The sequence below is a fragment of the Dasypus novemcinctus genome, chromosome 13, assembly GCF_030445035.2.
Source record: "Dasypus novemcinctus isolate mDasNov1 chromosome 13, mDasNov1.1.hap2, whole genome shotgun sequence".
In the NCBI taxonomy this organism is placed as follows: domain Eukaryota; kingdom Metazoa; phylum Chordata; class Mammalia; order Cingulata; family Dasypodidae; genus Dasypus; species Dasypus novemcinctus.
Genome location: NC_080685.1, coordinates 103979541 through 104002589, shown reverse-complemented (window position 1 = coordinate 104002589; position 23049 = coordinate 103979541). Strand labels below are relative to the sequence as shown.

At 33.8% G+C, this 23049-nt stretch overlaps 1 protein-coding gene across 3 annotated transcripts in view; it reads left to right on the top strand.

The window, feature by feature from the left end:
• The window catches only part of GPATCH2 (G-patch domain containing 2), a 195972-nt gene that overhangs the window by 17275 nt on the left and 155648 nt on the right, over positions 1-23049 (top strand). For all 3 annotated transcript variants that reach the window (XM_058275226.1, XM_023589730.2, XM_058275225.1), the window contains exons 4-5: positions 842-1024; positions 1511-1590. In XM_058275226.1, coding sequence (XP_058131209.1) covers positions 842-1024; positions 1511-1590 — 263 coding nt within the window. The remainder of the gene's footprint in view (positions 1-841; positions 1025-1510; positions 1591-23049) is intronic.

Here is a 23049-nt window from a genome sequence, read left to right as displayed (position 1 = left end):
CTATGACGACACTCATGGATGCTCCCAAAAGTCAAACTTGCTGGATAGTTTTATTTTTAAAATCCCAACTTATAGTCTGACATAGTTTCTTCATGAAGTTTTTCAAAACTTTTTTAAAAATTTTTGTATTTCTTTATTTCTATGATTTTTATGTTTGACAAATGGCTAACTTATTTTTTTTACTTTTTTATTTTTTATTTTGTCTTTTTTAAAAAATGCATAGATCACACAAAATGTTACATTAAAATCAAAACTCTTTCTTAATGAACTTAATCAGATTAATTTCATTTAGTCACATCTGCTCATGTTTGTTTCCTCTTTTGTACTTCATACAAATCATGAAATTAAGCTAATTATATACCATTATTGCTGTAAAAAATGGGTTCCACAGTTTTATACCTTTTAATTCTCAAGATTAAGACTTCTTTTCCCTTAATGTGGAAAGTGTAGTAACTTAAATGGCTTTCCTTACAGTTATTATTCTTTCTCACATTTTTAAATTGATTCTGAAACATTACATCTTATGTTTTTGTTGATGGCAGTTCATGTCATACTGTTAAAAAGCATTTCTATAAGATTATGTATAAGGTTGTCAGATAAAATACAGGATGCCCAGTTAAATTTGAATTTCACATGATGATAAAATTTAGTACAGGTATGCCCCATGCAATACTGATATTAAAATTTTAGTACAAGTATTTGGGACATACTTATATTGAAAATATTCATTGTTTATCTGAACTTCAAAATTACCTGGCTTCCTGTATTTTTATTTGCTGGGAATTGTGAATTCCTTGGATGATAAAACTTAATCTTTTGGGGGTTTATTGTATTTATACAGGTGATGATGAACAGAGTGACTGGTTCTACGAAAAGGAATCAGGTGGAGCATGTGGTATCACTGGAGTCGTGCCCTGGTGGGAAAAGGAAGATCCTACTGAGCTAGACAAAAATTTACCAGATCCTGTCTTTGAAAGTATCTTAACTGGCTCTTTCCCCCTTATGTCGCATCAGGGCAGAAGAGGTCAGTAGTACTACCTGTAGTGGATACAATAATTTTTGTGGTCAAAATGGGAATAGTCAATGAAAGAGTATAGGCTGAAATGAAACATAAAGGATCTAAACATAAGATGCTAAAAATCAACCTGTGGGCCACTAATTCAGCCACTGGTTTTATTGTGTCTTCAAATTACTAGCAAAAATATTAAAGTTTACTTGCTTTCATACAAGGCCCATTGTGAAAATGCTGAAGTGATAGGAAGGTGAGTTGGGAGAAGAGGAAGGTCCTGGCTAATACCCTAGTGCTTAAACAGTGGATAGTTAGGCACTGACTGCAAGAGAACCCTGCTAGGCAATTGCTTTAGCTTTTTTAAGTGTAAGGTTTGCATTTTCCCCACTGACATTCATGCTAGGTTCTTCCTCCCTTTACTTTTGTTTCTGTATTGAGAGGATCTTCTTATATGCTTCAGTGGCCATAGAATCTCCTAAATTGGGTTCTTTGATTTTGCAGGTTTCCAAGCTAGACTCAGTCGTCTTCATGGAATACCATCAAAGAATATTAAAAAATCTGGAGGAACCTCAACTTCAATGGTAGGCATGCTTTTTTGTTTAATTGTCATGTTTGGAAATGTTTCCATTTCTATGGAATAAAAAGCCACATCCTCATCCTTTATTCATATTCTAATGTTATACTTAAAAATAATCCATTTTTTTGTAGGCTACAAACTGGACCAGTGAGATTCCCCTATAAACCAAATCTTCTAATGCTAATAAATTAGTTACGTTTTGAACATCTGGGGAATGAATTCGAGGGAACCTGGCTCCTGTCCTCTTCCCTGGAGGAATATCATTGAAGTGAGAGCCTCTTTGGTGAAAAGATGGGGCTGTTTTTGCTGGAGGACTGGTATTCTTCCTTTTTAGTCAGAAGTGAACCTGACTGGGGAGGTTTTCTAGGGATATAGGCCAGCCCTGGGTGTATAGAAACTACTGTAAATTTCATATATTTTTTCTTTTATGATTTTTTACATTGAATCAATTTATGTATTACTTGCTTTGCCAAAATGCTGCCAAAAGTTAGAGAATTAAAAACTCTCAGATCTTACCTAAACATTCCTTAATATTTATATTGTGTCTGGTTAAGAATTAATTTTTACCTATTTGACTATTGTAAATAAAAATCTTGATGTATTGACACTTATGGTTCATATTTTAGAGTATTCTTATAACCAGCATTATTTAAAATGTTTGCATTTTACTCAGGGTATTTTAACAAGGGCTAAGATAAATAGTAGGTAAGGTTAATAATATTCTTTCGTAGAGTTTGTATTTTATTCAATTTGCTTTCTACTTGGAAAATATGCTCTGTATTGCAAAACCATTGTACTTTAATGGTAGAGTTTTCATTGTACTGCCAAAGTTATCCTAGTTCTAAAGTAGCCATAGTGATAACTAGTCTACACTAGCAGAATCATTTGTTGTCACTTTTTAAAATTATCTGCTTTGTCTGGTACCTGGAACCAATCAAAATTATGATTTTGGCTTAGAACTTAATAAAATCATGTGAAAGCTGGTATTTTAACAAATACTGTATGACTCTGAATCATATTGTCTTGTTTAAAAGTGAGCTCTGCTTGCATAGCCTTAGTATGGTAGACTATATATGTCATTGTGAGTATCTAAAATTACTTGCATGAGCTCCTTTTCAGCAAGCTTGGGTTGGGGGGGTGGGGAAATGTAACCTTTCTATGTATGGTATCATTTGGGCACCATACTATGATAAGGCCATTTTAGTTCTTGAAATGGTCTTGTTAAGATAAGTAACATTTTTATTAAGTTCCCAAATCGATGAAAACAGTATGATTTAATATGTGTATTTTTATATTATTGTATGAATTAATTGTTAATTCAGCATTTAATGGCCAAATTAGATATGGTGATTGGAAAAGAAGCTTAAAGTTGACATTGCCTTTACCTGAGATTATTATGTTCTGAAAGATTTCAACAAATGTATTAAGTAGGAATGGGTAACATATCTTTTAGATTACTTGTCTAGACTGGAAAGATTGAAAATGATAAAGTACAACTTTGAGTCTCTTTACCTTAGCATATTTTAAAGATACAGTAATGTGGTGTTGGTAATTGTAAGTAAGCTTTTGTGTGCTATGTCTTTGGAGTGGAAATTGATTTTTTTTTTTTTATGAATCACATAAATACTTTTATTTTATTTTGTATAATGATTATCTTTTAGATCTGAATAAGTCACTCTAAAACCTTGGCCTCTGAACTTTGCCTTACAAAATCATGAATCTAGATGAATGCTATCTAGTTCTTGGTTCAATTTTACCTATTTTTATTTTTGGTTCACTGCTTGCTTGAGCATAGCTGGGATTTGTAGCCCATTTTCTAGGCTTATTGCAATCTCACTGTGGTATTTTATAGAAGCTATTACAACTGATAGGCTAGCTTCATGGTATTGATGATACATGGCTTAACTATACTAAAAGCTGCCTTCCCTCTCTAAATTGTAAAAAGGTGATTAAGTTTCACTTGATGGAGATATACCATATATGTGTGTGTTTATCATGGAACTAGTGCATTAGGCCATAAACTATTTTTCTGGTCTGTGTGTGTTTTGTATTCAAAATTTTGCTTGAAGACAATGGGCCCCTTCATTTTTCTTTCTTTTAATCCTGAATTGTCCTTAATTGGATTTTTAAGTACTGTAAAATTCTTCTCAATAAAATATCTGATATGGGCGAGAAAGGTAAGAGTTCAGATTTGTGCTGATATTTTTCTAATTTCCTATGCTAAGTTTTTTGTTGTTGTTGCTCATACTGACCATATTATATATAAAAATCTAATTTTAAAAATCATGATCGCACAAAACAGTCATCTTTAATCAGCACCTGTGACAACTGGTAATAAGAAATGACACTTAATTATTTTAGACTTTCACACTGGAAAACCATATTGCTTTTAAGAGAGATTAATTTTCTGAGCAGAGTCAAACACATTTAACTGCAACCCATTAAACAGAATGGTAACGGAATTTCTTTTTCTTAAGCAGATGACTGATGACTGCACAAATATAATGATGCAGTATCTTTGAAGGAATGACAGGAAACTTTTACTGTGATATTAATGTAAACATTTTTGGGGGGAAAATACTCAATTATTTAATTTTATAGACAGGCAATGTGGTATTGTAGAAAAATTGTAGGTTTTGAAGGAAGATCACTATGAACCCACATTCTATTTCTCTCTTTTACTTGTATTTACATTTCTGAACCTCATTTCCCCCTTCTGTTAAATAGACAACACTTACTTGGCTAAAGTGTTGTCTGGATTAAATGAGAATATGTGTACATAATGGTCCCAGTACCATCTCTGGCACAGCATATATATTAAATAAATAAAGTAACTTTATTAGAGATATTAAGCACAGTAGCTCATGATTTAGAGAACTTTTCTATCATGGGTCAAAATGCAGAATTTTATACTTTAAAACTTTTCTGTTCATATTTTATGTATAATTTGTCTTTATGTTGAATACTGGAAGTGCTTTATATCGCATCCTTTTATGTTTCTTTTATACCTCATCATATTTGAGGCAGCCCCTGTCTTTATTGTGGTCTGTGAAGAGTTTTGAAAGACTTTTAGGTTGACAGCCACTGTACTCAATCTCACAACTTAATCACAAACCAAAAACCTGCTTCCTCTCCTTAGCTATTAAGGTTTTCATTTGTAGAAGGACCCATACAGGTGAGGAATTTTGGACCCAGATTTATCTGATTTTTTAAAATAATTTTGTCCATGCTTATGAGAGGTGAATGTCGACAGAGTCCCTGAAACTAAATGTCGAGAGGAATTATTATTGCTCTTTTTCTGTTAAAGTACAAACTTACTGGAGCACAGCTAGCCAGCTGCTCATGTTATCCACTTATAGGAGAAGTAAGCAAATGATAATTGAGTTGAATGCCGCAAGAAGTTCTAATTAACCTCCAAGGACATCCCAGGGCCAGTACACATGGCCACATATCCTGTATTTTCAAGATTCATAGGTCAAGTACAATTCATAGAGATCCTCAGAATCAGTTTTGAGATAGAGTATTTACAAAGTCCAGTTAACCCTACTTAAATGCAGAATTTCAGTGAGCCAGAGTACCTTACCCCTAAGCATTCTAATTAATCAAGGTTTTCTGTAGGTGAGAGACTGTTAGTCCTTTATGTTCTTTGAACTGATGGTCTTTCAATAGCTATTACATGTATATAATGAAAGTGAGCATTCACATTGAGTAGTCTATTGAAAGATAAGGAAGTAACTAGCTCAGCTTAAATTATGGCTCCTGGCATCCAGTATCACTGTCGCCAAGGGAATTAGACTTAAGGGTTAGAAGTTTTAGTTATGAAATTGTGTAGTAAATTGGCAGTTTTACTCTGGTTTTTTGTATGGCTGGGATGAGAAGTATGGAGGTGATGGTGATATTCTGCTAAAGAAAAAAAAAGTAACTTAATTCACTTTTTACTCATGCACGTTTATCAAGTTTAAATATCCAGGAAAAATGTGTATAATAACTCTTAATCTAAATTGCCATGGTGTGCAACTAGGCAATACTGTTTATATACAACAATAGACGTGAATGTATCTATTCAGAATCTCTCTCTTCATATTTAGAACACATCTGTTCAAATCTGTTCAGAATCTCAGGTCAGTTCCTTCTATAGGAGGAAAGGAATACTGCAGACGTTTTCTTCTAAGAAGTCATAGAAGACCAGGATTTCATGACAGGCATGTTGATCATGATCATCATACTGTAATGATTTATTCCATGTGTTTTGCTAATTCTTCTGCATTGTTTCTTAGGATACCAGACTAAGAACATTTAGTCTGATATATATGGCCTTTTGTACTAGAAGCCCCATTTGAACTGGACATTTATTTTGTTTAAATGAAAAGAATGATATATAAACTTTTCTCTTAGACTAATCTAAGACAAAAATAAATTTTGTGATGGAAAACAAGTCTAAAATGGTTTTTTTAAAAAGTACACCCAGCTTATGTCCTCAGTTATAATTTGACCATGTGCTTACTAATTCTCTAATGTTTCTCGTATAATTCTATAAAAATTATGTAATTTATTACAATCTCTAAGAATTGATATTTGTTTTTAATCTTTAAAGCATTTTGAAATTCTTTACAGAGCGTAAGAAGAATATATATTTTGAGTGTTGTTATGATTAGGATTATACCATATATATTCTAATCTGTTGCTTCACATGTTAATAACTGAATTTTTATCTTTTCTTGAAGTAAGCTTAAGATCCTGATTTCAATTAGAAATTGATACCTTTTTTAGAAATTATTTTGAGCAAGAAGTGGATTTTGTATCATAGAAAAGTACTACTTAATAGGCTTATTATAAAACATTTCTTTTACAAAAGAAATTTTAATAGTATCTTGTGGTTCTAAATTCTGTTTTAGCATCATTATTCACAACTATATTTAGCATATAAGTTTAATATCCGTATTTGATATTTGAAAATATGACTATAACAATTTTTCATTGTTTCTTTAAGCATTATTAATATTGATATTCTTAAAATTTAAATAACATAGATATAGTAATGCATTCATTTATTCATACAAGTATTTGAATACTTGCTATGTTTCCCAGATTTAGGAGAAATTACATAATTTGAATCTTGATAATTTAAACATTACCAAATGTTGCCACATAAAGGCAGTTCCCCACCCCCCACCCCCACTTATTTACAATTGTTTGTTCTGCTTCTCTGTTAATTTAGTGTTAGTATTGGCTTGATCTCATTTATTGTCATTTGGATTTATGGTACTTCAGAAATCTGGAACCTTATAAAGTGAATATTAATAATGATAGCAAGCATTTATACAGATGATTGCTATGTGCCACACACTTCTCTAAGTGCTTCTTATATATTTTAATTCGTTCAATCCTAGTGACATCCCCATAATGTAGGTTAATGTTTATAATTTAAACATTTAATTATATATTTTTTTCCTTTGGTAACCCCAAATTATACAGTCTGGCAGGTTCTTCATACTGTTGTCATGCTGATGATTAATGTAAATAAATTCTCTTCACAGATTTTATCCAGATTGTAACCACACTTTATTCATGGTTACAAAATGCCATTAGAATTGTAAGTTATTTTGAAATATGCACAAGTATTTTTTGCTGTTGTGAATTGCAAGCCCAATCAAGGCATATGCCATAATAAAAATAATTTACAATGTTTTATTGCTTCCATCAGATTACTTTCTGGAGTCCTATTCCTCCATTCCTTTTCGTCCCTGAGTTGGTTTCTCAGGGAGCACCTAGTCATTCTTATTGATCTTTAACATCATCCAGTTCTAGCACCTTCTGGTGTGCTTTCTTGCCCTCTGTTTCTTCTTATTCTCCCTGTCTGCCCTTCACAGTCCCCCGTTATTCCTCCAGCCTGTTTTGTAATGTGCCTAGTAGCTGTCTTGTTTCGGTTCAACAGTCATGATATCCCTGCATTTCTCATGCTCCTTTCTTTCTCATAGAAACTGGCAGAAATCTCAAAAACCTTCACAAAGGAGGAAGGTTCTTTAGCTGGGCCTTCAAGAATGAGTTGGAGCTCACCATTGGGTTGGGGGTGGGGACTGGCAAACACAAAGTCATGGGTAAAGACTTGTTTGAAACAGCATGGAGTATTCAGTCCAGGGTTGACTGAAATGTAAGGTGTGCTTGTGTGGAGGGATGTGTGTGGACAGGCTGTGGTTGAAAAGGTAGGCAGGGGTTAGACCACTGTGAGCTTTGTGGTCTATCAGAATGCATATGAACCCTAATATATAATCTTGATGGGGGGTGGTCAAGGTGATCAGATTTGTCTTTTATTTATTTATTTATTTGTTTGTTTTTCTTCTTTATTTTCTTTTAATGTTACATTAAAAAAATAGGAGGTCCCCATATACCCGCCACCCCACCACCCCACCACTCCCATATCAACAACCTCTTCCATCATTGCTGCACATCCACTGCACCTGGCGAATACATTCTGAAGCACCACTGCACTACATGGACAGTGGTCCACATTGTAGTCCACACTCTCCCCCAGTCCATCCAGTGAGCCATAGCAGGACACACAACGTCCAGCATCTGTCCCTGCAGCACCACCCATGTCAACTCCAAATCCTGAAAATGCCCTCACACCATGTCTCTTCTTCTGTCTCCCTACCATCAGCAGCCACCGTGACCACCCTCTCCACATCACTACTATTTCTTCCCTTTCCAATCAGAATAGTTCCCCAGCAGAAGACCAGTAAGTCCACTCTAATCCATACTCTTCCTCCATCCTGTGGACCCTGAGATAGTTATGTCCAGTCCCCCTCTACATCAAGAGGGGACTTAGATTCCACAAGGGTGATGGATACAATTCTCCTACTTGCAGCTGTATAGATTTGTCTTTTAACAGGTTGCAATGACAATAGTATAGAGAGTACATTGAGTGGTTACAAGATTAGCACCATGTGAAGTACAAGTTGAGACTATATCAGGAATCTACATTCCATACCTCTCCCCCCAGTAGGTATGATCCATAGGCTTTACTGAGCCCTTTAATTTTATTGAGCCTGCTACTCTAATAGACACTAGGTAGTATCCATTCATTCAACAAATATTTATTAAGTCACTACTATATGCTAGATACTGTTCTAGGCTTTTGAGGTTACAGTAATGAACAAGACAGACAGGGTCCCCTGGAGCTTACATTTTAGTGAGTAGAAAAAAGTGGTGGGGAAGGTGCAGTGAGTAAATAAAAAGGGCCATGGAGAAAATGAAACAGTGCACTGTGATAAAGAATTACAGAACAAAAAGGTGATTGGAGAGACTGGTTTGCAGACTGGAATAACGTTCAGCCAGCCTAGTCTCTCTCTCCACATGGGTCTTATAGTAACCTGGAAACCTTCAAGAAGTTGAAACAGGTCTGACGTCTCCTGGCTCCTGACCAGATGAATCAAAGCTTTTAAATGTCACTCTAGGTGGGCTTCTAACTGGCAAAAGACTATCAGTTTAGTTTACAACGTACAGAATTACTACTGGTGTGTTTGAATGTTGTTGTTTTTTTTAAACTTTACAGATGCTAAATATTCATATAATGTTTTTTATTTTTTCCCTTTAGATTTAACCATGATGTATATTCTGAAACCTAACACTGAGAACTTCCCTTCAGAGGTCACTAATTTATTTTTCTGTTTTCATATCTATTTAAATGTTGTGCAACACAAATCGTCTTTCTATTAAATTTTTCAAAAGACCTGAAATGCCATGTTTTCTGCCTTTTATTTTTTCACTATCGTATTTGCAGAAAACTTCTTAGGTCATCTCTTCATTAGTTAAAAATTGGCTTTTAAAAATTAAGATTGATTATATTTTTGGATATTATCTATTGATTTTTTTAAACAAATCAGTTTTATTGATATATATTAATAAAGCATACAGTTCATCTGAAGTGTACAGTCAATGGTATTTGGTATAATCACATAGTTGTATGTTCATCACTTCAGTTAATACTGTAGCATTTTCATTATTTCTATAATAATAAACAACAAAAAGCAGACAAACAAACAAGAAATTCCTCACCTCTCAATCTCTCTGTGCTTCCCCCACTGTACATAGCTGCTGTTTCTGGCTCTTCGATCCAAAGTGTATAATCAATGGCTTTTAGTATAATCACAGTGCTGTACATTCATCATCTCAAAAATTTTATAACAATTCCATTACTTCAAAAAGAAAGACTCCACCCCCTTTAGCATTCCTTCCTCAGATCTACAAAACCACTAAACTCATTTTATGTTTATAGATTAATTTATATTTACAATTCATATAAGTGGAATCATACAATATGTAGTACTCAGTGTCTAGTATCTATTGACTTTTTAATGAATCTCTGAAAGGACATCCAATTTGAAGGTTCTTTCCTTCTCTTTTGTATCCTAAGAAACTTTGAAATGTGTTCTTATATACTCCTTCTTTTAGCAATTAGGACTGCTGTTTGGTAACCATTTAACGCTACAGATGGAGATTCGAGATACCTTTTCCTTGTCCTTTAAAAGGTGACATTGTTGGAGTCCCCATTATTTTTCTTCTTTTTATCAAAATCAGGGAAACAGAAATGCTGCAAACATTTTACTTTCTAAGAAGCCTCAACTCTAGTTTTCTGTCTTTTGTGTTGCTGATAGAATTATTCTGATGGTCTGTAAAACTCAGTTTTCTAATTTGCCTTCAGATATGTCAGATATCTAATATCAGGAAAGTTCAAAATCAGTGATGGATAGAACACTTCCAAATAATATTTAACAAGTGTCTTCTCAACTGAGGTCACCCCCAAATCCTTCAAGTGAAAGTCAATTTGAACAACTGAGAATTCGCAAAGACGTCATAAAAATGGAAGGAGTTGCCTTTACTTTAGTTAGCAGATACCAGCTAGGTATTTGTTGCATATCATCCATGCATGGAGATACTGATAAAGCAGAGATACATGCCTGTCTACAGGTTTTTACGTTAAAGCACCTGTTATGTTAATTTTTCATTGTTATTAAATCAAAATTGTCTCAAATACTGACCAGTACTTAAAGAAGGAATAAGGGGGAAGTTTGATGATTTTTATGTACGCTGAAATAGAAGTAAATGACTTGTGTCCTTACATAGTATCTTCTTCTTAGAACTTCATATTGAAATCAGATAACTGATTTAATACAGTTTACTAGATCAATACAATTCTGAATTTGCAGGAATGTTTATTATTTGACTTACAATATATTAATAATTGCCGTGATATTTAATAGCATGTACTTACTTGGTCTTTGTGAGCTCTTTCAGGTGTCTCTAGATTTTGAAGTATTTAACCTAGAAATTGTTCTTGGGAAGCTAAACAGGTATTACTTAGAATTCATTTCATTTACATATATACTTCTAATTATATGACTCAAAAATATTTCAAAGGAGGAACATATTCACTGGGTGGATTAAATAAGTGCATTTTGCATTTGACTCAGAAACTTGATGTCTCATTTAATTGTGTTTTCAGACATAGGTTTTTTGGCTCAGTTGTATTTAACATGCTTATGATGTCCTCCTTGTGCAAGATGTGTCTTTATCCTCAGGTATCTTAGTACAAATTAATTGGTAAAGGAGGGAAAGAAAAAGAGTCCTAAAACTTGGTCAGGGCATACGGTATATAATGCAATGTACTCAAGGCTTTATATATGCTTTAATGGGGAGTAGATATTGTTTTCCTATTTAGGGAAAAAAAAAAACAGAGACATGAAGGATTTTCCCTAAGTCTATCTAGGCCATGTTTCACACTGATGTTTGTCTGGTTCTAAAGTCTGTTTTTCTAACCAATAAACCATAAACATGGTGTATGAAGAAGAAACCCTAACTACATTAAAAGTCTAACAAAAATGTACTTCCATAGAGGGGCAGTTTTGGGGACTTAATTTTTATTCCCATTTAAATGAATCTTGGCTATGATCTTTGATACATAAATAATGAATTCTTCTGGTTGCAGAATTAACTAGTTTAGACTTTTCTTGGATGCATTGATCCTAAGCGGCTTTTCTTTTCCTTCACTTTAAATTTGTTTTATGTGTTATATTTGTCTTCTTCCATTTGTTCCGTATCTGGACATGTCTAAGTCTTATTTGCTTCTTTTCTGTCATATTAGCCCTTTCTTTCCACTTTGGTCTGTCACCACCGTGGTGAGCTTTCTCATAACCTTACATTTTGATAGTGCATTAGTCTCCTCTCTGTCTCTCTTCTTGTTTTCCTGCTCTTAATCCATATTGCATGTGACTCCTCATCAATATTTCTAAAACATGGTTATGCCCATTTTACCTTCTAGCCAAAAAAGATGGCTTTCACTGCCTTTTTAATAAAATCCAGATTTGCTCTTGTCTGCCATCACTGCTTACCTAGGACCTCCAGTGCTTTGCCCTCCTCTAGGTGATCTTATGTTCACTACTCCTGCCCCCTCCGTCCCTTGCCCTCCCATATTCAGGCACGTTTATTCATTCTATACTGGCGCTTACACAGTGTCTCCCTCTTCACTTCACCTTTCTTCCTGTTAGATTGATAGCTTTCATGGAACAGTTCATGTTCTGTACTTTTTCTTCAAAACCTTCCCCATCTCTTCTCTCTTCTCAGGGCACTCCATCCCCTGAAATGGCATTGCAGCCCCTCTTGTGCCATTCCATCATTCATTAATGTGTAGCCTACTATTTTATGCTGTTGTTCATCTGCTTATATTTCTACTGTATCCATAATTTCACCAAGCACCCTAAAGATGGGAATCCAGCTCTCCGCATATAGTAGGAGCTTAATAAATTTTTTAAAATGTTGATTGCCTAGGTATTACCCTGTATTTTTAAAGGAGTTTCCCCACTCAGTTTTATGCCCATGTAGCCTTAAAAAGCAACTTTTCCTACCAAAATTAGTATCCCAGGTTCTTCATTCTCACTACACCCAGGCCTTCCCATACCCATCTATACAAACATAGCATCTATTAAATTACTCTGCATATTGCTTTGTACACTATCAGAAAATGTCTGAGAGATTGTAAATTATACTTAAACATTTTCTTCCTTTCTTTTGGCTACCTAATGTTTCTTTATAGTAGATGATTAAATCATTTATTTCTCATAGATTTTATTTTATGTAACTAATATTAAAGGGCAGAAACATTTGATTACTATTACTTATAATAGCTAACATTTATTCAGCACTTATTTGCCCCAGCCATTATTCATTTACTATCACAAAAAGCTAATGAGGTAAACCTGTTGTCCTCTCTGTTTTATAGACCAGGAAACTGAAGAACAAATGAGTTAAATGCTAAAAGTCATTGCTAACAACTGATAGTTTCAGTATTTGAACTCTGACCCTGTGTCCTAGAGTCCGAGGATTTAGCCACCAAGCTTTATAGACAGCTTCCCCTTCCAAGGTAAAAAAATATATATATTTCCACTAAATTTTTAAAAGTTTTAAAAAACTAGATAGGCCTGATGGTCCACTAAAATAATATATCTCAGCCAGATATTCTGGTCAATTTAATGAATATATTGAGCATGGCTTTCTTCTGTATTTGGTTGATCAAGTTAAATTTATTGAATTAGATACATTTTTATTTTTTGATGTAATAGTTTTTCATCGCATATATGCCACCAGTCCTTCCTCTTATTAACTTTTCCTCTTCCCACTGCCACCACACATACTTTTTCCTTTCTTATCCTTTGGTACCTGTGGACTTAACTTAGGAAGTCCTTGCTGACATTTCAGTCTTTTCTTCCTCAAATTTATTAGAAGATAAATTATTCTGTTACTGATCAATTTTTTTCATATCCTAACAGCTTAATGACAACATTAAATATGTGACTAGTACTTACTATTTTGTAAGCAACATCTTTATAATCTCTTCCCATCCTGTGATATAAATATTATTGGAATTCCCTTTTTTGTTTCTAAAAACAGAGATTTTCAAAGTCTTAGTTACACTAAGAAGGATCAGAGACAGGTCTTCTGAACCCCATCCCTTCCAAATTAAAATCTTCAGAAGTTTCATTCTATTCCCTATTTTCAGCTGGAGCCACAATGATTTTCTTATTTTGAATGTTTTAAATTAATTAAGTTTTGAAAAAACTGTGAGACATGAAACTCAGTTCTTGTCATCTTGTAAAAGTTGGCCATTTCAAAATTTGATGGAATTTTTATTTTGAGGAAAGACTCCGGAGTTTTTAATGTGTTAAATCTTTAATTTACCCTTTAAGTTATTGCAAATTATATTGAAATCAATCATTTAATTCAAACAACAAATTTGCAATAGACATTTTCATATTTATTAATATCACACCTTTTTTTCCCCCTTCATTAATCCTGTTTCCTTGTATAGCTTCTCAAATGGTCAAAGCATAGGGACATGTCCAACTTTTGGAATTGACTGTTTCTAGGAAATACCAGCTAATCTAACTCATTCATTAACTGGACATAAACTTCAGTTATGTTACCTTCTTTCCTCACCAAGTTATTGTCATCACGTTTGTTATTGAAATGCCTTTCCTTTCCAATGAAATGCTCCTTTTAAAGGTACTGGCTGCCTAGCTGACTGGATGAGTTTCCTTTCCTCCTGTTCCTCCCAATATATAACTCCCAACTGCGCAGTGTAACACTGTGAAGGGCAGCAAGGGCAAAGCAGACAGTTTAGACATGAAAAAGCTACTCTCTCCCTCTCTCTTTTTCACACATGCACAATATACGTATATACACACATCCACACATACCTTCCTTTCTTTTTAGATTATTTTATTTCTGATAAGTAAGCCTTAATTTCATTGTGAGGACATGAGCTTATTTTCGAAAGAGGCATCATCATGAACTTTATTAACAGTGAGTTAAGATAGGAATTTGTATGAAGAAATTAGGTGTTCTAATGATGAATGCATGGCATCACTGTGTCTTCAGTGAATTACAGACTTTACTCATTTCTAGGCCATTTGTTTTATATATAGATTAAATATAGATAATTACTCGTTTGACAGGTTACTTTATTACTTTGATATATCTCAGAGTAGCACATGGAGTTTTAGTGCGATTATTCTAATAATTTGGATTCATTAATAACCAAAATTAATGTTTCATATACATTAAAATTTTAAAGTAGGAATTTGATTTTGTTTAAAGTCATATTTATTTCTGATTGTTGCTTTGTTATAATAACAATATACTTTTTAAAATTACAGTTTCTATTTTTAGAAAGTTTTGTAGCTGTTATAAATTATCATTAGAAATATTAGATTCTGTAGGTTAATCAGGTCATTTTTGCCTTGTGCCTCCCTTGTATGAAGAACTTATGAGTGAAATTTATTTGTTGAGGCAAATAATACATCATATGTATTAAACCTAAAAATGAATTTTTATATTTATTGAGCTCTTAACCAAGTGCCTAGTGCATCTAGGTGTTCAGTAATTGTTTTCCTCTAAAACATAATATTTTCTCTTGCAAAACATTGTGGTTTAGATGGATAGTAAGTGGTTAAATTGCTTAGAAATTATTTGCACATTCAGTAAGAGTCTTTATCTGAGGGAGTAAAATTCAAAGATTTTAATCAAGTATCATCTTTTAATCTTTTTTAAATTTAGTTTTGTTTTGCTTTTCAATAAAGATTCCATATTTCTGATTCAAAATGAATTTTACCTGCTGTTTTAAGTTAACGCAGTTCTTTAGAAAAGCAGATCTATTCTGGCTATGTAATGCATTTTATTTAATTTTATAGTTTTTATGATATCATATATTAGATAGTGCCAAAAATATAGAAAAATTTTAGAGAACATTTTTGGATTTGATGGATTACCACTCTTGAAAGGGAAACAAAACACTAAATATTTCTAATCCCGCATTATTTACCGCATGGGTGGTTAAATGCTACTTTAAGCCTCATAAAATTAAAAGGGAGAAATCTGCCAACTGTAGCAGGAATTGGATTTAGGAAGAGTGGTACAGAGCCAAAATATTGCTACAGAATTAAATGTCAAAAATCTTCTTTAATAGTAGATATATAGTTCACAGTGCCTGGTTATGATTAATACATTTAATCTAAATCACTGAAAGTTGCACTCTCCTTTTCCATAAAATACAATAGGACACAAATCAGTTTTACTGTAGATGGATAACAATTGGAAAATAATGCATCTTCCCGCCCAATAAATTGTCAGTTATACCTTTTAACTAAAATCAATTCATCTTTCCAAAATTTATTACAATTTCTAATAATAAATCTCCTCAAATGTTTATTCATTTGCTTTTTGATACATTTGTGCCACTTTTGCTATGGTCTAATGTTTTCTCTTTTGATTCATTGTAAATTAGAAAATCTATTTTGAGTCAATTTTCTAGTTAAGAAGTTAAAATCTATAACCTAGCACCTTTTCCACTCTCCTTTGTACATTTTAATACCCTTGAACTTGAACTTAAATGCAATTCAGTAAATTTTTTTCCAAGGGAGATTAAAAGATTTTTCGATGTTAACTTCTTGAGTAAAGGCCAGATTCATAAAACAGGCACGTAGAGGTGGTTGTTAGATCATTGTTACCATAGATCCATTTTAATCAAAAAGAGGAGAGAGGGAGAAAGAGATCCATGGGATTGAGCCATCATTTCATGTAAATATTTGATACAAAGAAGGGGAAATGCCTATTTGGATTAGGATCAGATATTGATCATAATGGGAGTCTGCTTTTACTTGCCATTGATGCAGTAATCCATAAGTAGTATTAAATAAAAGCATAACCAATAAGCAATATTTTATCTGTATTTTACACAAATGTCTTCTCCTTATTAGTCTCCAAATAGACAATTTTTCATCTCTAGATATACATTATACATTTTCATATTCTTTTTTAGTGTATCCTGAGTGTGTGAAATCCGATTGCTTTTATATAAACACTGCGTTTTGGAATGTAGTCATCATTGATTTGCTGAAATTCAATACATGATCCTTGAGCACTTCCCATTTTTCTATACTCTTTCGATTAGACTAAATATTTATATTTTTCTAATATTATGGGGTGATACTTATTCTTGTCATTTACTTTTATACCTTCACATATTCCACAGTGAAGTCAGATTGGTATCCCTTTATTTTTTTCCTTTTAATACTACTTTTAAGTAATATCAACTACATTTCTAAAATAGATTTTTAGAATGGGCACTTTTAGAGATCAAAGCGACTAATTTGAATCAAACTTGTAACTCACTGGCAAATTTGTGTGGTTGCTAATATATAAAATGCTATGTGAGACTCAGCAGTTAAAAATAAAAGTTTTGTGACCAAAATAGGCAGAATAGAATTCATTAATTGGGCTAACTACATAATGAAGAAGGCAGATTTTTTAGGCAAAGGTCAAACATTAATAATAGATCTTAGCTTTTCACCTGAAATTATTGCTGCTTTTCTTTTTCAGCTGTGGTCTTTATTTTATTTTTTTTAATATATTTTACTTAATATAAAATACATTATTTATTTGGAATGGCCAAATTAATTTCTGTATTAACAAATTATTGGTTTTAATAAATTTAGCTAACTGGAAAAACTTTGAAAGTCATCTCTGACTTATTTATATTTCATAATTTATTTTTCTCATCACATTAAATGTTAAAATATGCCAAACCATGGTGCTAATTTAAATTTTTAAAATATTCATGCTTTTTGAATGGTGAATAAATTGTTTTAGTAATATTTCTTTTTAATGATGAATAAATCATTTTAGTGATGTTTCTCTGGTTGTTTTATAAATATTGATTAATGATACAGAGTTAATTTATTGTTTATGCATTTAGGGTTTTTCTCTATAACTGTCAGTAATGAAGATCTTAATAATTACTATATTATCACAGTTGTCACTTTTGCAGGCTAGTAATCAATTTTGGAAGGACAAGTTTGTCACTGCCACCTGTCAAAGGAAGAAGTTAAGGTTTAGGCTGCTGTTTCCAGACCCTCCGTCTGCTTCTCTCTGATCTTTCCAGTTGAATGTGAATTCATCTTAGAGACTGAAATTCTGTCAGTGTTTTTAACCATACTTTTAGAGAGTTGCCTGATAAATTTGACTGTTTTTGAGAAAAAAATAATGCTTTTAGGCAGGTTTTTTAGTAATCTATGTCTTTCCCCCATTCTCTAGTTCATTCTCTTGTTTGTTGACGTAGCCTAACTATTCTCTTTAGTCTTTCCTTTTCTACTCTTTAACACTATGGTCTCAACTCTCCTCAAAAACTGATTGGATCCTTTGACTTTTGCTTTAAATCTTTAATGCATCCCCTTGGTCTACAAAATAAAATATAAACTCCTTCTTTTCCTAGTCTAGATTCTTGCAATTAAGACCTCAATGTGTTGTTGCATCCTCTTATTCTAGTTCTCTTTAGCAGATTCATTCTGACTGTTTCCTGAACTTTTCAGTTTCTGTCATTCCTGCTGTTTTTACCATTTGAAACCTCACACTCCATGTCAGTCTGTGGATTTCTTGTCCATTCCTTAATCTTAGTTTCAACCTCATCTGAAAACTTCTCTGCCAGAAGGCATCTTGTTCAGTAATCAGACATCTCCACTACTTCATTAGTAATATAACTGTGTTTTAGCCATTTCTGATTTTGTACAAAAAGCATGGAACTCTAGAAATCAGGATAACTTCTCCTAGGACCATTATTTATTGCCTATGTGACCTTGGAGAAATCACTTCTTGAACTTCAGTTTCCTCATCCCTAAAATAGGGCTAATAAAAGATAAGATGAAATAATGTATGGGCTTTGTGATAGGTCTGTGTGAACTGTAAAGAAATTATTATTATTCAGTTACTTTAGGAGTCCACAGCCCAAATGCCTTCAGGGGCCAGGGAGATAATATATATGTGTGAGATCATTTGGTATTAGGGATGAACAAGCATACAAGAAAGTGCATTCCCTAGCTAAAGTCATTCAAATTCAAAACATTTTAAGATACTGACTGTAATGCCAAATAAACTATTTACTGGCCTAATACTGCTGCCCCCTTGTGTACACCATCTTCCCTATCTGTGCATGAGTTGAATAAAGCATTTGCACAAAATCTAGCATATTGTTGATACCTAATGAACTTAGGGAGAGTGGTTTGGTGGATGAGTTCGTAGTGACTTAATAAATAAACACTACATTTCTTAGATCCTTGACAAGACAATCATAAATCATCAAAGCAAAACAGGACAGGGAAAATATCCCTACATTGAAATGCCTGAATTCTCAGTTAACTCCGATAGCATTTCTGTGGTCAACTCTATTTGAAAAGGAGTTAAGGCAAAAACCATGTCTAGCATATGCAAAGAAAGAACTATGGAATTTGGCTCCTATATCATCTTTTTTGATACCTCCTGCTTGCTGATCAGAAGAATGGTTTAAAATGCAAGCAATCCATTTCCTTCATTGTACATTTAAACTTCACTTATCCAGGTAACTACCTCTTTTGCTTTGGTGGACTCCAGCTGACTGAATAGAGCAGTAAATGTTAGCCTAGTGCCTGCTCCAAATGCTTTTCCTTGTGATCCTTGACAATTGGCTGAAGAAAAGCTTAGCGCCTGAGATTTATTTAATGATTCTTTTCCCAAGAATCTAGGAAATTTGTGCTGATCTTTTTCATCTCTAGGGAATTAAATATATCTTGTCCAATGTGTTAGAATCCACTTTTAAAACTTAGATTTGGATACAATTAATTCTTGGGTATTTAAAAGGAAGTAATGTAGACTTAGTTCAACATTAAAATGAAAATCAAAGACTCAAAAGACCCTACTGTTTCTCCACTCCCCTTTTTATTTTTGTCATACTCGCCAATGAAATGACCATTGCAACTGTTATTATATGCAAATATTGTGCCAAATGACCTTGATGAAAGGAAAATTATGTTATAGTAGAGTGACCAAAACCAGTGTGCTGCTTTGCAACACTAATCAAGTCAGATAAAGCTAAGTGTTAGTACTAGCTAATAGAAGCTTGACTAGCACTAGATTAAAGGAATACAAATAAATGAAAGCTTTAGTAATTTGACATTCTAAATATCTGAATGGTACCATGCTCACGTCAAGAAGGAGAGGTAAAATCTTTTGACCTCATCTAACTTCCCAAGAACTTCTACGTGGTATAACCATTGAGCCTTTAAAAAAAACATTGCTAAGCAAAATAACTAGCACAAATTAATTTAAAACAAACTTGTCTTAAAGTTCTCCGCATTTCCTTAAACTCTCTTTAGGAGTGTCTGTTCATTTATAAAGTAACTGATTCTCTCCTAGGGTTTTCACTTGCCTACACGTGTTTCCTATTTGTAAATATAGAACACAGCTATATATATTTTTATAACTGTTGTATTACTGTTTGGTATACTTTTAAGTTTGGGGACATTTATACCCTATTTTCTTTTTCAATCATCCAGTTCATTTCCACTAAGGAAACACTTATTGAACATTAATTAGTAAGTATTTTTGAGCACTTGCTGCATGCCAGATGCTGTTCTACATGCCTGGGCTGTTTATCAGTATGCCAAAGCTGACAGAGATCCCTGTCTTTGTAGAGCTTACATTTTTAGCAGGCAGTACCCTATTACATGTCAAACACTTTGCTGGATATGGCTATACAAAGTTGAAGAAGTTTGGGGTCTTGTCCTCAGAAGAGTTTATATTCTAATGCTCGAGATAGATGTAGAGAGTTACAACATAATGGGCCGAGGTTTATGAAAGAGGAGCAAGTGAGCACAGAAGTAAGAGGCACATCACCCAGCTTTAGGAGAACAGCAAGGAAATGATGTTAACTGAGTACTGACAGAGGAATGAAAGTTGCCCATGTGAGAAGGGTAGAGGAGATTGATCAAATTGAAATCTGGGAATGATTCCTTGAGGAGCTGGAACCCTAGCACAGTGTTGCAAAAGTAGTAGGTGTTATCCAAGTTTAGAAGAGGGTCTGGGCAGAGGGTAAAATGTAAGCGAGGACTTCTGGCAGGAGGCAGCAGTGTTTACTGGCAGGCACAGGCAGCTTGGCCTTCTAAGGTGGGACTTGCAAGACTGGAAGTGGTATAGGATGAGAGAGAAAAGACAGGAAGAGACAGACCTGGTTTACCTGGAGATGAGGCATTTTTAATGAAGGTGATCAGGCTTTCTGAGAGATTATTTATTTATTTATTTATTTTTAAAGAAGCTTTAGATTACATAAATGTTACGTTAGAAATACAGGGATCCCCATATGCCCTCCCCTCTTACCCAGCCACATTTTCCCACATTAACAAAACCTTTCATTACTGTGGTACATTTGTTAAAATTGATGAACACGTATTGAAACATTGCCACTAACCATGGACTGTAGTTTACATTTTGTCCTGCACAATTTTATAGGTTTTGACAAAATGTAGTTACCTGTCACTGCAGTGTCATGCAGGACAATTCCAATGTGCCAAAAATGCCCCATGTTACACCTATTCTTCTGTCTCCTTCCCCTCAGGACTTCTAGTGGCCACTGCATTTTATATCAGTAATATAGCTTCTTCCATTACTAGAATAATAATAAGTCTGCTTTAGTCCATAGTTGCACTCTCCCTTATGTTTGTTCATTCCTCAATCCTGATGATTTTTTGGGATGGTGATGCCCACTCTGTTTCTGACTGAGAGGGGATTTCGATCCCATCAGGCAGATGGATGGAGCTGTCTTGCTTGCTGTTGTAGATACTCTCATTTTTGGGGATGGGCACTGTCCATCATCATCCTTTCGTTAGTTGTCCTGGGTAAGTCCAATGAACTAGAGAGTAGGTATTGCAGCTTTCCTGAGATTCAGGGCTCACCACTCATATGTGATGTGTGGGCTCACATGTTTTGCATATATAAAATACTACATATAATAACACCAAACAGGACTATTTTGCTTCTTAGGTTTAAAAATTATTGATCCCACCTGGAATCCTCTACCACTTTCTAAGTCCTGCTTTTGCTCAGTTTTTGCTCAGTTTTTCCCCTTTATTGAAAATGTCCCCCAAATACCCATATTTCCTGTCTGGGGTTTCTCTTTACTGTGCTATTGCACTTTCCTCCTACTTCTCTTCTGCCTCTCTTCCTACTTTCCTGGTATCTCTTTTTCTTAATTCTTGGATATTGGCCTTTCATTGTGTTTGTGTGCATGTTTGTTTTTTTCTATCAGACTTTTTTTATTGTATGCTTTCATTTACTCTGATAGCTTCCAATTCTTAACTCTATGGAGAAAGGCACTTACATATTTGTCTTTAGCTCTACCTACCCTCTAGTCAGATGGTTCTCAGTATTTTTTCCATCCCAATATATGGAGTAGATAATAACATATTGCCTTATAATAATAATTCCCAGGTAGCAGTTCTCAACCATGGGCAGAGTTATACTTCAGTCCCTCTACTTCCATGAGGGCAGTGAGGGGGCTGCATGTGTGGTTTGAAAATCCCTCCAGGGTAATTCTGATACATGACCTATGGTCATAGCCTCCTCATCCTGATCTCCACCTTTGCTTTCTCCAATTAAGAATCATTTTTCTACCCCCTGAGAATTTCAGCTCCCTTCTGATCATCTCCATCAGATTATCTACAGAGATTGATCTCGATACTCCATTATTTACTCTTGTCTCTTTTAAACCATTTCCAGATCTTTTATTGAAGAAAATATAGTTTATAAAAATAAAGAGTACATCCTTTAACTATATTTATAATGAAAATTGTTATTGATTCAAGAATAAAAAGACCCTGAGATTTACTGTATATCGGTTACTCTGCTAAGGTCTAGAATCCCAATGTTAATGAATGTTACGTATTACTACTCTTAAAGAATCTATAGTCATTTGGGATTTACAGACTTGTGCACAATTAAAATAAGCTATGAGTACCAGAACTGATATAAACCAACTGTACTTTTTGGACAGAATAAAGGGAAGGATCATTTCTACTAAGGGGTATCAAGAGGGCATTCAAACTGCAGCTAATTAGGACTTTCTATGAAGAGAACATGTGATGCCCTCGTTGGCATGCTTTGATGGATTTTCAGTGTAAGTTTACCGGAGGCTTATAAATACGTATTAGTAAATTTTGTGAAGACTGCCTTCCATGTACTATAAAAAGTAAAAATGTTATTGGTCAAAATTGAGTGTTTGGTATTCGCCTTTAGGTGTTGGTCAGACCCAATCTTATGTCTTAGCATTTAAACTCTTGATGATTTTATGTGCTAAGAGCATAGCTTTACTGCTGTGGTTTGAACATTTTTAAATTAAAATATATCTTTCATTCTGATTGTATTGATTTACACATCTCTTTGTCAATGTTGAGTCAAGTGAATTTTCCAATAAGTTGGAAAGATCTGGCAGAGCAAGTTAAATATATTAGATTTGCTAGAGATTTTTTTTTCTTATCTGTGTTTGGGCAACCTCTGCTTTTTTATTCTTGATTAGAATTTTATTTTTAAAATAGTAAAATAAAATAGTACT